The sequence below is a fragment of the Tupaia chinensis genome, unplaced genomic scaffold, assembly GCF_000334495.1.
Source record: "Tupaia chinensis unplaced genomic scaffold, TupChi_1.0 Scaffold000187_1, whole genome shotgun sequence".
NCBI classification, from domain to species: Eukaryota; Metazoa; Chordata; class Mammalia; order Scandentia; family Tupaiidae; genus Tupaia; species Tupaia belangeri.
In genome coordinates, this window is record NW_006159662.1 from 5,526,053 (window position 1) to 5,540,817 (window position 14,765).

Here is a 14,765-nt window from a genome sequence, read left to right on the forward strand (position 1 = left end):
GGCATTCGAAGAGACGTTCTCAAAGGTGTATGTCTCTGCTCATCCAGGTAAGCAAGGTCCTCCAAGTGGGCAGAGCTGGTGGCTGACGAGACAGAAAAGTTGAGTTAGAATGTGTGAGTTAGAAAATTTTTTTGGCTAGTCTGTATCTCCCACCTACAGAATCAGGACTTACTCCAGCACAAAATACATAAAGTATAATATATAATACATTTATTTTAAATCATTAGAAAAACAACTAAGTAGTTTTTTTTTAAAAAAAATTAAACCTTCATTTCACTTGTTACCTTAAGATAGCATATCAAAATTCTGTACTTGGTAAGAGGTACTATAACCTTAAACAGAAGAATATAATTATTTCCTTTTCAAATAGGGAAAAAGAGAAACAAGCAAACTGAATGAATAAACATAAAAACCTTACATTATAAAGTGATAAATAATGGTAAAGATTATTTGAGATCTAAAACGAAGAACAAATCAACTGCCAGTCGAACAGCGTAAAATACCATTTTTCTTCTGAATGGCTGAATTGTGAAAGATCAGTCAGAGCCGCAAAAAGGAAGTTTCTTTATGTTACCAAAAGAAAAATAGATGGGATCCTACTAAAAATTAAGAGTGAAATGGAAAGTTCATTCTCCATGAATGTTTCAAATTATATAAGTAATACTACACTATCTAGTTTATTGCTTGAAAATATTAGTTAACAACTTATCACTAGTGACTGGCTTAAGTAAGGGAATGAGAAAAGAACCCTAAAATTATCTGTTAATGATGCTTGATCACAAATACTTTGCCACCAAATACCTGGAGGGTAGTTCTGTATGTGAAAAATAGCATTGCATGTTGAGATTTACAGAGGATGACATGCTCACTTGCCTCAAAGACTTTATAATTCAATTTTGCCACCTATGATAGATCGTATATTATCTTACTTAATAGCTGATTATAAATGAGCTCTTTTATAAAAACTAAGAAGCAAAAGAGGATGAGGAGGGGCCAGTGGGTGGCATAGTGGTTAAGGCACTGGACACCCACATGACCAGCCGCAGTATGAGCTCTGGATCTGGCAGCTTGAGGGTCTCGCTGGGTGTCTGTGTGCCTGAAATCCCAAAAGGGAATGGAAGAGAAGGGATTATGGTGTGGCCATCCCACCACCCCCCATGGGTGATTTCTCATTTTCCCTCTCACTGTCTCTGTGAGCATACATGCCCTATGGCAAAAACCTGGGGGGGGGGGAGGAATCAGCCTAGAAATCACTCAGCATCAGGATCACATCATCATTTCAATCAATGCACAATGCAGAAAAAGTGTTTGACAAAATACAACATCCTTTTATGATTAACTCTCAGCAAAATTGGCACAAAAGGATCATTTCTCAGCCATCTATGGAAAACCTATAGCTAACGTTATACTGAATGGAGAAAAGCTGAAAGCGTTTCCACCAAAAACTGATACAAGACATGGCTGCATAGTTTTTCTGCTCCTTTTCAACACAATGCTGGAAGTCCTAGCCAAAGCAATCAGACAAAATAATAAAAGGCATTCAAATAGAGAAATGAGTTGAAATTATCTCTATTTGTAGATGACATGATTGTATACATAGAAGACCCAAAGGTATTCAAAAAAACCTTGAAGTAATAAATGAATACAGTAAAGTGGTAGGATATAAAATCAGCTTACAAAAATCTGTATCATTTCTATATACAAACAACAAGCAGACAGAGGTAGAAATAAAGGAGGTAATCCCACTTACCATAGCCACCTAAAGTATAAGATACCTAAAAATAAATCTAACCAAGTAAGTCAAAGACCTCTACGAGGAAAATTATGAAAATCCTACTTAATATAATCAAAATGGCAATTCTACCCAGATTAAACTACATATTTAATACAATCCCTATCAAATTACAAGAGACATTTTTCACAGATCTAGAAAAAAAATCATAGAATTTGTCTGGACTCATAAAAGACTCCATATTGCCAAAGCAAACCTGTACAAGAAGAGTAGAAGTGGGCAGCATCTCACTCTGACCAAAAAATATATTACAAAGCTGTGATAATCAAAACAGCACCTTAATCACAACACCTCTGGCCTCTGTTTCTACTTTTTTGATCAAATAAAGCCAGTGCCATCTCACAGGTTACAGAGTAGGAAAGAATTTTCTTCTGCCTGTCTAGCTGCAATACAAAAGAAAATCAGCTACCATGTTCTTAAAACCGTACTTAACAAAGCTGCCTGCCAAACAACTCTTGGACCTCTTTCAGCAAATTAATAAGCATTTTTTAAAGAATTATTTTATTTAATGGTACTTTTTATCATTTTAAAAAAATTTGTTATAGAGTATATATACACACACTATGGGGCTGGCCACCTTGGTGGAAAGTGAGAGTGTAAATGATCAGATCTAGGACTCAAACTGTGGGGTGGTCAGCCATGTGGGAGTTCAGAGCCTTAACTACCAAACCACCTGCAGGCCCTGATAAGCATTTTTACACACCTGTTTTATGCCAGATGTAGCGCAGTGACTGAGAATGGAATGTAAATATGATATGGCCCCTCTATTTTTCTCTGTGCACAAACACATCATGACTTTTCCAGTGGCCCAGTATTATCCTCCTTAGATCAGTGGGCTATCTGGACATACTCTGACAATAATGACAGAAGCCAAAAAGACAAGCCCAAATACATGAGCGCATTTTAAACCTCTCCTTGTATAACGTGTACTAATATGCTTCTGTTCAAAGCAAGTCAAGCCGCTAAACTCAAAGGCAAGTCAGGGAAGTATACTACACCTGTTAACTTCAGAATGGAACAGGCAGAACTCCAAAGGTAGATGACAAAGAGCCTAGATGCAGGAAGGACCGAAGAATTACGCCAATATTTCCATTTTCCACAGGAATGTCTTGGAGAGCAGCAGATGCAGAGATACTCTCTAGCCTCCCTCCACCTTCTTTAGGGAGCCATCATGACCAGGTCAAAGGCCTGCATCACAAGTGAGTGCTCCACCTTGCCTTTGCAAGAAACTGGGCTATCAATGTGTCTGGAAAACATGGGTGTGAATACTGTACTTCACTGTAACGTTAAAGTTTTAAAATTAATTAGGGGAAGATGCTGTAAATTTTTTTCATTTCCTAAATTTTGGTGGTGAGACACTAGCTACTTTATAGTGTGTATGTTGAGGGTGAGCTGATTATAGTTCTCATGGTTTGTTGGCATTGGAGAGGTAGGAGGAGGATATATGTATATATACTCATCACTCCCAGAATTCCCATACCTCTGCTATCAAGATATCCAGAGTTTATACTCTGGGAAGATTCTGTTCCAGCAGTTCCTGAACTATGTGTGATCTTTGTGCCATGGCAACAAAGGAAGGGTTTTGGTGAAGGCTTCTACTTAGAATCAATTATCAGTCTTCTTCATCAACTGACTTATCTCAGAGGGCCCGCTGATGGAGCCTGTATTCGGGATTAATGACTATTTTAAGAGCTACTGTGGAATACATATAGATCAGAATCTTTATTATTAATAAAACTACCCTAACACAAAAAATTCATATAATGACTAATGTTTATAACTAGTATACTACAGGAAATATATGTGCTCAAAATAGGAAGGGAAGAGAGATGATACTTTATTACCCTAATATAGGAGAGGCTGAAAATTGGCAATCCATAGGGATTTTTGACAAGAAAATTGGCATCTTCTAAGCATCTCTTCAGGCAAAAGTCCATGATTTTCTCTGACAGAATAGATAGGATTTCCTCATTGTTATATTTAGTATTCTTGTTCTACTTTAAAATAAGAGATGTAATTCAAGAAAAGCAGGTTGCATGCTATTTGGCACATTATGTGTGTTTAGTAAATAAATGTCCAGGCCCAGCCACAGTGGCACAGAGAGAGCCCTTAAGTACAGTGGCTGAGGCCACATGGGAGTCCCAGTCTCAGCTCCTGATCCAACTAAGCAGCTGAGCTTGGTGGCATGTACCTGCGGTCCTAGCTGACTGGGAGGATTGCCACGAGGATCACAATGTGGTATGACCCTCTCAAAATACTTTCCTTGGGACCAGGGGCATGATGGCACCTGCTCTATGGCCAAAAAAACCCAAAAAACCAAAACAAAAACAAAAACAAAAAAACCAAAAAAAACAAACAAAAAAACCCAAAAAAACCCAAAACCTTCCACAGGACCAGCAGATGGCAAAATGGTTATGTTGCTGGACTCCCACATAGTTGACCGCAGTTCGAATCCTGGACCCAATGGCTTAAACTCATGCCGGGCGCATGTGCCTGCGTGCCCAAGATCCCAAGAGGAGAATGGAGGAGAAGTGGAATGTGAGCTTTAACCAAAATGCATTTTCTTTGGATTCTTTATTTATATACATGTTGCTACTGAAAAAAAAGAGAGGACTACTAGGGATTCAAACTCTTCAAGAATGAAGGTTTGTGGCATCCTAGCCGGTAGAGAATACTGACTGATAGATGTGGTCTTGGCTGAGCACAAAGAGAAAATGAAAGTAGGTAGTAGATAAAGAAAGTTAAAAATATCACCCCTGCTCCATAACTAGCTACAAAATGAGGATTATAACAGTTATATATTTTTTCCTTTCTTCCTTTTACTGCAATCTTCAAAAAGTTTATGGAAAATGTGTATTATGAAAAAACTATGCACAGATTTCTGAATCCCAAATACACTCATACTTTAATTCCATTTTTCTACAAACTTTCTGAAGTCCCCTTACATGTATGTGTATACCTATATACACATACATAAACACTCATTTTTTCTCACCTCCTTTCCCTTATTTTTTGCAACTTTTGTTGGAAGTTAGCTTTAGTCTTGTCTTTCAGTTTTTTTTTTTTTTGTAAAAAAAAAAGAGAGCTTGTGTGCTCACCGGAGAGAGACAAAGAGCAGCAGGGAGAGGGAGAAAGCACCCCCAATGAGATGTAGTCATGCCACAGTTCCTTCTCCATTCCTATCCTATCAGGATTTTGGCCATAAACTCACACATACCCAGTGTGATTTTCAAGCTACCAGGGCCAGAGTTTTGAACCACAGTTGGGCATCTGGGCTTCTACTTCCTATGCACAGCACTACGCCACTGTGCTACAAAGCTGGCACCTAAAACCATTTTGTGTTGGCCTTATTTTTATTAAATAATTATTCTCCTTAGTCCTATTTTCAGTTTCACTCTGTCTTGTCATTTTCAAAATTCATATCCCTTCAAGTACAAAAAGGCTTATAAGACAAATATTAGGAAGATCAGCCAGGAGAGTGAGAATTCTGTTAGCTGTTGCCCTTTGCTCTACTGATTGTACCTAGATGTACTCTTCCTCATAGTCACTTGAAAAGTTTTCCAGTTGCAAGTCAGTTTTTTAGAAAAAGTCTTTGTCATAGTAGGTGAAACTTCTCTGCCTTTGTCAGAATTTTTGCTGAGGCTACACTTTCTCTGACTGATCTCCCAGTCAGAATTTGTTGTTTTTCCCTTTCGGCAACAACATACATAAACTGCAATTTAGAACCTGTGTCATTTGGCTACTTGTTCATATGTCAATCTCTTCTCACTAATTGGAATAGGTTCTGGAAGGCAAGAGGCAACGTCTGATTCATCTCTGTTTCTCCTGTCCTTTCAGAGTAAATCAGAGTGCCCTGCACATAATGCTGGGTGTGCTGATACTTCTACTTTGACTTAATAATCTGCTTCTATCCCCATACTCTTCATTGCTTTGCTTTCTTAAGTTTAATAAATATCACTGCAACAATTTACCTGACTTCAATGATGCTTTGTATTATCTTCTTCAGATACTGCTGATCCCTCTTTTTCTTTTTTTCCATTGCACATATCACCTTCTAGCATACGCATAAACTATTATGTTTATTTTACTCCCTCCAACTAAAATATAAGCTCCTCAAAGGTGGAATCTTTCGTTTATTGGTGATACATAATCACTTCAAACAGTGCTTGGCATATATAGTACATACTCAACAAACACTGGTCCAGTGAGTGAATAATTGTATTATATGTACACTTTGTGTTTTAGTTACACTTAAATCATTAATAATTATCAAATGAACTCATGCCTCACTGGGTTATTTTGAAGGAGATGGCTATATCAACAATCCTTGTATATCATCATCTCATTCAACACCAAAGACAGTTCTATGGGGACACATACATTCCTACCTCATTCCAACTCTTACTGCAAAAGTGCTCTGGCCAAGTTTTTTGAGAATTCTGTCAGATTAAATTAACACTCTTATATTTAATAAACATATTTCAGAGATAAATATAAAAGACAATATGGTGAGTTCAAATCAATTGAGAAAATAGAAAAACATATCTCCAACAAAATTTTTATTTAAAAAGGAAAAGTTTTAAAAAGTAAATTCATAAAATCTGTCATTAAAAAGATTTTTAGAGGAGAAAGGAACAGGAAAAAAGTAGCCCATAATTTTTTGAGATTTCATCAAATTGGGAAATTTTAAGGACTACTCACAAAGCATTTAACTGACATACTTTTTTAAAGTTCAAATAATTTAAACATACCAAAAGTGGACAGAAAAAAAATCCAGCAGAGGGGCCAGGAGGTGGCTGGGTGGTTGGGGTGCTGGATTCCCACATAGCCGACCATGGTTTGAGTCCCAGACCTGGTGGCTTGCCTTCTCATTTTCTCTGTCTCTCTCTGGTAAGCACACATGCCCTACAACAAACTTAAAAAAATACATAATAATAATAAATAAAAATTAAAAAAATATTTAAATCCAGCATATAACATTTGATATAAAACATTTCTGACACAATTCTATATTGAGTTTGGAAGCCAGTTTGAATTGTTTCTTCTTATATTGGTTGCCACTAATGCACACAGATCATAGAAGCATAACCATCATTCTGGCTGAGGTGAGCAAGAGGCCTAGAATGACACTTTATGTTTGCTACTGCCTGGGCAAGAAGCCACCCTTACACCCTTGATTAATAAAGCCAACATTCTGACTTCTGAAAAGCTCGTTTTTAAACTTTTTGTAAAATCTGCATTACAGGTTCGGACTGGATTCATTTAAATCCCCCTAGATTCCCATTCTGCATTTACCTGATTTTTAAGATCCTTTTCTTAGGAAAACGTGCAGCTCTCCAAGCACTAACAAGTAAACTAAGTTAACTGACTTCTGTTTGTACGTTCCCCTGATAGATCCCTCATTCTCACACAAAGCAGTGATGACAGCTGTTGCAAGCAAACATTTCCTGTTTCCCACATCCTTCCAGTTCACTGCCAATCTCATTTTAAGACAACAGAGATGACCACATGCAGCCTAATCTCTGATAATCAATTTCTGCCATGTAACTAAAAGTCCACAGTCTTCTGCTTCCTTTCTAGCACACATTCTTAAAACAAATATGCAGCAGCGATTTACATTCTGAAGACAATAAAATGCAGCTTAAACTGTCTTGTATTTTAGAATTTTAATTTGTGTATGTATATGTAAATTTATACAGAAAACTGAATTACTCCAGGAAAAATTCAAGTCTTGATGTTGCAGAATGCCAAATTCATCTTGAATCATTGTACCATCTAAGAAATTTTGTTGGGACTAGCAGCTGGCATAATGGCTATGTCGCTAGCCTCCCATGTAGTGGACAGCAATTTGAGTCCCGGACCTGGTGGCTTAAACTCACGCTGGGCGCGTGTGCGTGCATGCCCAAGATCCTGAGAGGAGAATGGAGGAGAAGGGATTGCAGCATGACCAGCCCCCCTGGAGGGGGAGTGATTTCTCACTTTCTGTTTCTCTGTCTCTCTCTTTCTGGTGAGTGCATGTGCCCGATAGCAAAAACCTCTCAAAAAAAAAATTGTTTTTAGCAAATAGTAATATCTTCATATGTGGAACATGGGACTTTCAGTTGGTACATCTAATTATACACTTCACTTATTTGAGCTTTTATTTTTTAAAATTATTATTTTTAATATGCCAGAGGGTGTGAGCATTTGTCAGAGAGAGAGAGAGAGAGAGAAAGCGAGAGAGAAAGCGAGAGAGAAAGAAGAAAAGCAAGAAAGAACCCTCCTGTGGGGATATTTTGGGCACCCACACAAACATGCCCAGTATATTTTTCAAGCCACTATGTCTTGGACTTGAACCACATAATCGGTCATGTGGAATCCAGCCACCTTCACCACGATGGCACTGGCTGGTCCAAGTGTTCATGTTTCTCGAAGTATTAATATATAGCTGCATTAATCTGATCTATAAATATATGTATGTTATATATATTTATACTCATTCAGACCTCTATTTTAATACAGTTAATTCAAAGTATCATTTATGTATTTTTTCATTTGTTTAAAGCACAAAACATTTGAAAAAATAATTCATCATAAACATTATGTATGTGCTGACTCCATTTTCCCTTTCCCTACAAATAAAAGCATTATAAAAGCTGTAAATCCTTCTATTCTTCTCAAAAATCAAAGATATTTGTCTTTGGAGTAATATAGTTTTATTCCTTAGAGTTCAATCTGCCATCATCTTTCAGGATTTTAAATAACTCCTTGACAATTTTCTGGTCATGCCAGATGTGGCCCTGTAAAGAACCAAAGAGCTCAAGCAGAAGGTGAGTCTCTTACCAAAGTTTATTATGTAGAGAAATCGATTAACATGGCAAGGGCCATTTAAACAATTATTCCTCCAGGTTTTCTAAAGTGATGAAAATAATAGATACATTTTTAAAGAGGTTATTTTTTTAAGTTCATGTCTTCCATGAGAGAGAGAGAGAGAGAGACAGACAGACAGACAGACAGGTGCAGAGAGATCAGCACCAACAGGGCTTTTGTCCTGCAATTCCTCTAAGTCCTGGCTGACCCAGATCATAGGAACCCATGCCTGACCTCTGTGTGCTCTGTGTGCTCAGGACGGTTCCAGGATGTGAACCCAGAACTTCTCCCATATAGGTACAGCTGCAGTATTCTGTGCCATGCCTGGCCATGCAGGGCCATCATACCATTATTCAACATTACTTGACCACTAAAATAAACAATTACATTACCCACATAGACAGTGAGTTTAAAGAAAAAGAAGGAGGCCCAGGTTGGTGATGTAGTCCATAGCAAACTGAACTGCAGTCGGGAAGTTGCATGTTTGACCATGGTTTTGTATCCTTGGATGCCCTGAAAACATGCTGGGCATATGTACACATGTCCAGCATCCTAAAGAGCTGGAGGGCTGGGAAAGTGGAATGAGACTCTACCCAGGATGCTTCTCTCAATCTGTCTCTCACTCATGTAAGTACGCAGGCACAGTTCTCTATCATAAATTAAAAAAAATAACTGACACACACACAGGGCTGGGCACAGTGGTATTTGCCTGTAATCCAAGTTACTGGGGAGGCTGAGGCAGGAAGATCACAACATAGCAAGATCCTGTCTTAAAAATAGGGAAATTTGAAAACTGAATTTGAACAAGGCCTTTTATTACAGGCATTCATCACCCTCCCCACCTCCCCGATCGATGTTCGTATGCTTAGAACAATTCAATAAGCATAAATATGAATTATTTTTGCCTAATTCATGCTCATTTCATATTTAAAATCCTCACCAAGGAGATCTGAGTATTTGTCTCCAGCTTGAAAAACTACTTCTATGTATACATTAGAAAATAAAGGAAAATATATGTATGTAGAACTAAAATGAGAAGACCCTCCTGAACTAAAAAAAATTAATATAAAAAGTGATTTAGAGGGGCCAGTGTAGTGGTTAAAGCATTGGATTTCCACATGGCCAACCACAGTTTGAGTCCTGGACCCAGCAGCTTGAAATTTACGCCAGGTGTGTTCCCAAACCCCTGAAAGGAGAATGGGAGTGGAGGGATTGTGGTGTGGGCACCCTTCCCAGAGAGTGATTTCTCACTTTCTGTCTCTCTCTGTCTCTCCAGGGAACACATAAGCCCTACAGCAAAAATCTCTTACAAATAATGATTTAGAGAACTAGTTATTTAAACTATTAGAAGTTGTGGTTTAATCAAATATTTACATCCATTAATAAATTTACTAGGGTAACTTCTCAAGGGAGTCAGTTAATTTTTTATCTGCGAACATTTTTAACATATGATCTATTACATTTTGAAAATAATTAAATTATTTGGTTTATAGTTTACTTTCCTGCCTCTTTGTGAACATACAAAAAGCATGGCTTCCAGATACAGAAAACAATCTAATATGAACTATTTCCTGATCTGTAACATGTCCTGTAGGTAATAGCAGATCTCCTTGTACTATGTTCAAAACTGACAATGGTATATTTTACTTAACAGTCAACATGTCCTATTCCAATAGTATAAATCCCTACTCTCTAGGACAGAGCTTCCTGGCCTATGGCAGTCAGATTGACCTTTTATCCTTCCTCTACCAAACCAAAGCATGGTCAGCACTGCTGAAGAATCTAACGAGTTGTACTAGCCAGAAAGTCTAAGATGGATTATAACTGTGGTAGTGAAAAATCATCAACAATTCAGATCCACTGGCATAAAAATTTAAGAAATGATCACTTTAAATTTTAATGTGGGGTAGGTGCAGGAAAGTTTGGAAAAGAGAGAGAAAGTATTTCAGTGTGTATGGGAAATATTTTCCAATACTTGAATTAAGCAAACTGTAATAACATACGGAAGATGGTTTTTAAATAATTGATAGAAACAGCATACTTTCTACTAAATGTATAATAAGATGATACCAAAAGCATGGTCCATAAAAGTGTTGATAAAGTGGCGGCAAGTGAAGACACAGTCGTGCAGGCAGTAGGGTGCTACTGCACTGAAACCATACAGGAAGCCCAAGGTTTGGACCCCGGCTTGACCTGAACGGGCTGGGTGGGCCTGTGATCCCGCTGGCTGGCATCACGGTGAGATCGTGTCAGGGTATCTGTTTCTGTAGCCATCAAAAGAAATGAATATTCTTAACTAAAACTTGCCACATCAAAATTCAGAACTTTTGGCCAATCATGACACAGCAGTAATGCAGCACTTTGTGATGAAAGACCACACGGAAGGTCCTGGCTTCACATCCTGAGATGTCACTGCATATGCTGGTCAAACACACACATGCCCCTCATTGTGGCTGACTGAGGCTGGGGGTGGACAGAGTCATGAAGACCGACCCTATCAGAGATAGCCTGTCTCTATTTCTCATGGAAGACATAAAGAAAAAAATTTTCAGAATTTTTGTGCTTCAAAATACACCCATAAGAAAACTAAAAGACAAGTAAAAGACTAGGAGAAAGTATTTGTAAACATGTATCGAATACGTCTTGCATCCAGAATATATAACAAATATGTACAATTCAATAAGACAACTCAGTCAAAAATATGTAAAAGATTTGGACAGATATTTCACTAAAGAAGACACATGAATAGCTAACACATACACAAAAGAAGCTCAAAATTATTAGTCATTAGGAAAATGTAAATTAAAATCACAGTGAGTTAGCATTTCATACTTGCTAGGATAACTATAATAAAAAAGCAACAACAGATGATGGAGGGGATGTGGAGAAATGGGAACCTTTGTATACAGCAGGTGGGAATGTAATATGGTGCAGCCGCTTTGGAAAAGTTTGGTGGTTTCTGAAAAAATAAAACCTAAATCTATCATATAATTCAGTGATGCTACTCCTAGGTCCAGAAAAACATATGTCTATCCAATACACAAATGTTCACAGCAGCTCTGCTCACAGTAGCCCCAAACTGGAAACAAATGGCCGTTAACTGCTGAATGGGTAGATAAAATGTGGTATAGCCACATAAAGGAACAGCACTTGCGATCAAAAGGGAACAAACTACTGATACTTGCTATGACTAGACGAACTTCAAAAACATATTAGCTGAAAGAAGTCAGACATAAGAGACATAATATATGGCTCCATCTATATGAAATGTCGGGAAATGCAGATCTAGAGTCAGACAGTACGTCAGTGGCTGCCTACTGCTGAGGGTGAGAATGGGACTAACGTTAAAATAGACATAGATGTAAAGTGAATTAATAAATAAAAAAAATAGACATAGAGATCTTGCTGGGGTAATGAAAATGTCTTAAAACTGAATTGGCATATTTCCTAACTTACTGAACTGTACATTTGAAATGGGTGGATTTTATGATATATAAAAATATGACTCAATATATCTTTTTTTTTTTAACATCTAAGGTTTGGTTCTTCCATTCTCTTTTCTCAGAGTCTACTCAGTCTGGCACTGCTCTGAAAACGCATGAGTGTGTGTTTGGCTAATGCAAAGGGAGGACAGCTATTCTTTCTTTCTTTCCATCTATCTATCTATCTACTTATTTATTAGAGAGGGTTTTTTTTTTTTTTTTTTTTTTTTTTTTTTTTTTTTTTTTTTGCTATAGGACGTGAGGACTCGCCAGAGAGACAGAGAAAGTGACAGAGATAAAAAGCGAGAAATCCCCCTCCCCCTCTCCCACCGAGGGATAGGATGGCCATGCCACAATCCCTTTTCCTCCATTCTGCTCTCAGGATTTTGGGCACACACGCATATATGCGTGGTGTGACTTTTAAGCTGCTGAGTCTGGGACCTGAACGACGGTCAACTACATGGGAATCCAGCAATATGACCACTAAGCCATGTGCTGGTCTCAAAGGGAGAATAGTTTTGAGGTATGCTTGGGGCTAAGGGAAGCCTGAGAAAGGCTGAATAGGATTTAAGCAAATGAGAAAGGGTCCTTAATTAATATGCTAAAATGAGGCTAAAATATAATCAGGGACGATAAGGAAGAAGGGAGTTTTACAGAATGTTATCACAATGTTAATGTCGTTAAGTTATTGAGACTCAAGGCCCTGAATTAACACAGTTCATCAAGACTGACTGCATAGTTCACCTCAGTGAAATAAAGCTTCTATCTCTGTCTCCAGCTAAGTGCTCAATGCCTTTCTCAAATAATAAAGCCAGAATTTTCTTGGGTATCATTCTAGGTTAGTTAGGAAGTAAACTGAGGTGTGCTATTGAGGCTGGTAGCTGTATTCCCTATTTGCATACAGGCAAGGATTTATATGCTTATCTTCTGGAAAGATTTAATTTGCTTGGCACTTTCTGTAGAATATTAATGATAGGAGTCAACATATTCAGAAGGATCTAGAAGAGAAAGTTGGCTGTCACTATATAAAAATGAATAATCTCTAAGCATTAATATTAAAATCTTATACATTTTCTGATCTTCCAGTTGAGCCATCCCCCTATAATCACACCTGATGACAGATGCCAGTTGTCTACCAGCAGTTAAGAATAAAGAGTAATAGTGTAGTACAGGTAGGAAAGGGAAATGGGAATGCCAAGAAGCCTAACACCATTACCTGCATACCAAACAATTACATCTGGGGAATAAGAGCTCTTGGTCCCAATGAATGTTTTATTAACCTGCATCAATGAGATAAATCTATCCAAACATTCATCAGGAAAGTAAGAAAGTTTGGACAAAGTCCAGATGATGATGCATTTTGAAAATGTCAGAATGCCCAACTATTCTGTAGAAGTTTCTGGTTTGAATTATTAAATAGCAACTTAGCTATATTAAAATGATCTCTTGACATCAATTCTGAATAGCTGTTAAAGAATAATGACTCCATATTTCAGTCATCGGAACTGTGGGCCAAATAAACCTCTATTCTTTATAAATTGGCCAGTCTCAGGTAATTCTGGTTTAGTAACACAATAATGGATTCAAACACTCTAAATCATGATTTCTGATTATACAAATTATATTAAAATATGCTTCAATTTTTTTTTTTTAAACTAAAGTTCTGGGCCAGTACTGTAGCCTACTAGTTAAAGGAGCTGGAGCCACATAGCTGACTACAGTTCAAATCCTGGACCTAGCAGCTTGAAAAATATATTTGCTGCGTGTATGTGTGTCCCAAGTTCTGATAAGATGGAAAATGGGGGAGAAGAGATTGCAGTGTAGTCATGTCCCACTGGAGGGGTGCTTTCTCTCTCTACCCCACCCCAGTCTCTCTGGCAAGCACACACATCCACTAGCAATTAAAAAGATAAACGAGTAAAACTATTAAAAAAAAACTATGTCCTCAAACTAAAATTCTCTTAAAGACTTCTGATATGAGGAAAAGACTTCTAGCAGTTTAGTAACATATTTTATAGGCTCTGTTTCTTATTCTAATTGTGTGTTTGTGGATTTTGAGAGACCTAAGTGATTACTTGAGGAAGATAAAATTTACCCGGATTCAAAAAATAAGCAAATGTATATTAATTACCCAAACCTTCCCCCCACCCCCTGAAAAAAAAGAGTTAATAAAAGATGAGAGCAAAATTTAAGTATTGTTAGAGTAGGGCTTATTTTCATTTTAATATATCTTCCAGGAAAATGGCTTTTTTTTTTTTTTTTAAATCCTTACCTGCTACTGAGTTTGGCCGTGGCATAAGATACAAAGGAATAGACTGTACTGATTGAGATAAGACCGTTTCCAAATTCCTCTCTGGGATCTTATTCAGACTGTAGGTGGAGGCAGTCATGTTTTCATCTACTCGATACAAACAGGAATCCATGCTGGATTTTTGAGACTGCCAAGGTTTTAGGTTTCCTCCAGATCCTAATTCTTTACTGCTTTCTCCGACATATTTTGTGCGTTCCACGTTTTCAGAGTAGCTTGTCAATGTAGCTGGGGGAAAAAAGAGAAAATTAATCTAAAGTAGGGATTGATCTGTTTATGATTATCAAAATTCATGACTAGATAATGACAACATTAGTAACACTATTTTGAAAAG

The 14,765-nt window shown here is 37.5% G+C and overlaps 1 protein-coding gene across 1 annotated transcript in view; it reads right to left on the reverse strand.

The window, feature by feature from the left end:
• The window catches only part of TANC2 (tetratricopeptide repeat, ankyrin repeat and coiled-coil containing 2), a 351,092-nt gene that overhangs the window by 139,923 nt on the left and 196,404 nt on the right, over positions 1-14,765 (reverse strand). Inside the window, exons 7-8 of the mRNA XM_027771180.1 lie at positions 14,396-14,659; positions 1-82 (exon numbers count right to left, since the gene is read on the reverse strand). The exon at positions 1-82 is cut by the window's left edge and continues 71 nt beyond it. Coding sequence (XP_027626981.1) covers positions 1-82; positions 14,396-14,659 — 346 coding nt within the window. The remainder of the gene's footprint in view (positions 83-14,395; positions 14,660-14,765) is intronic.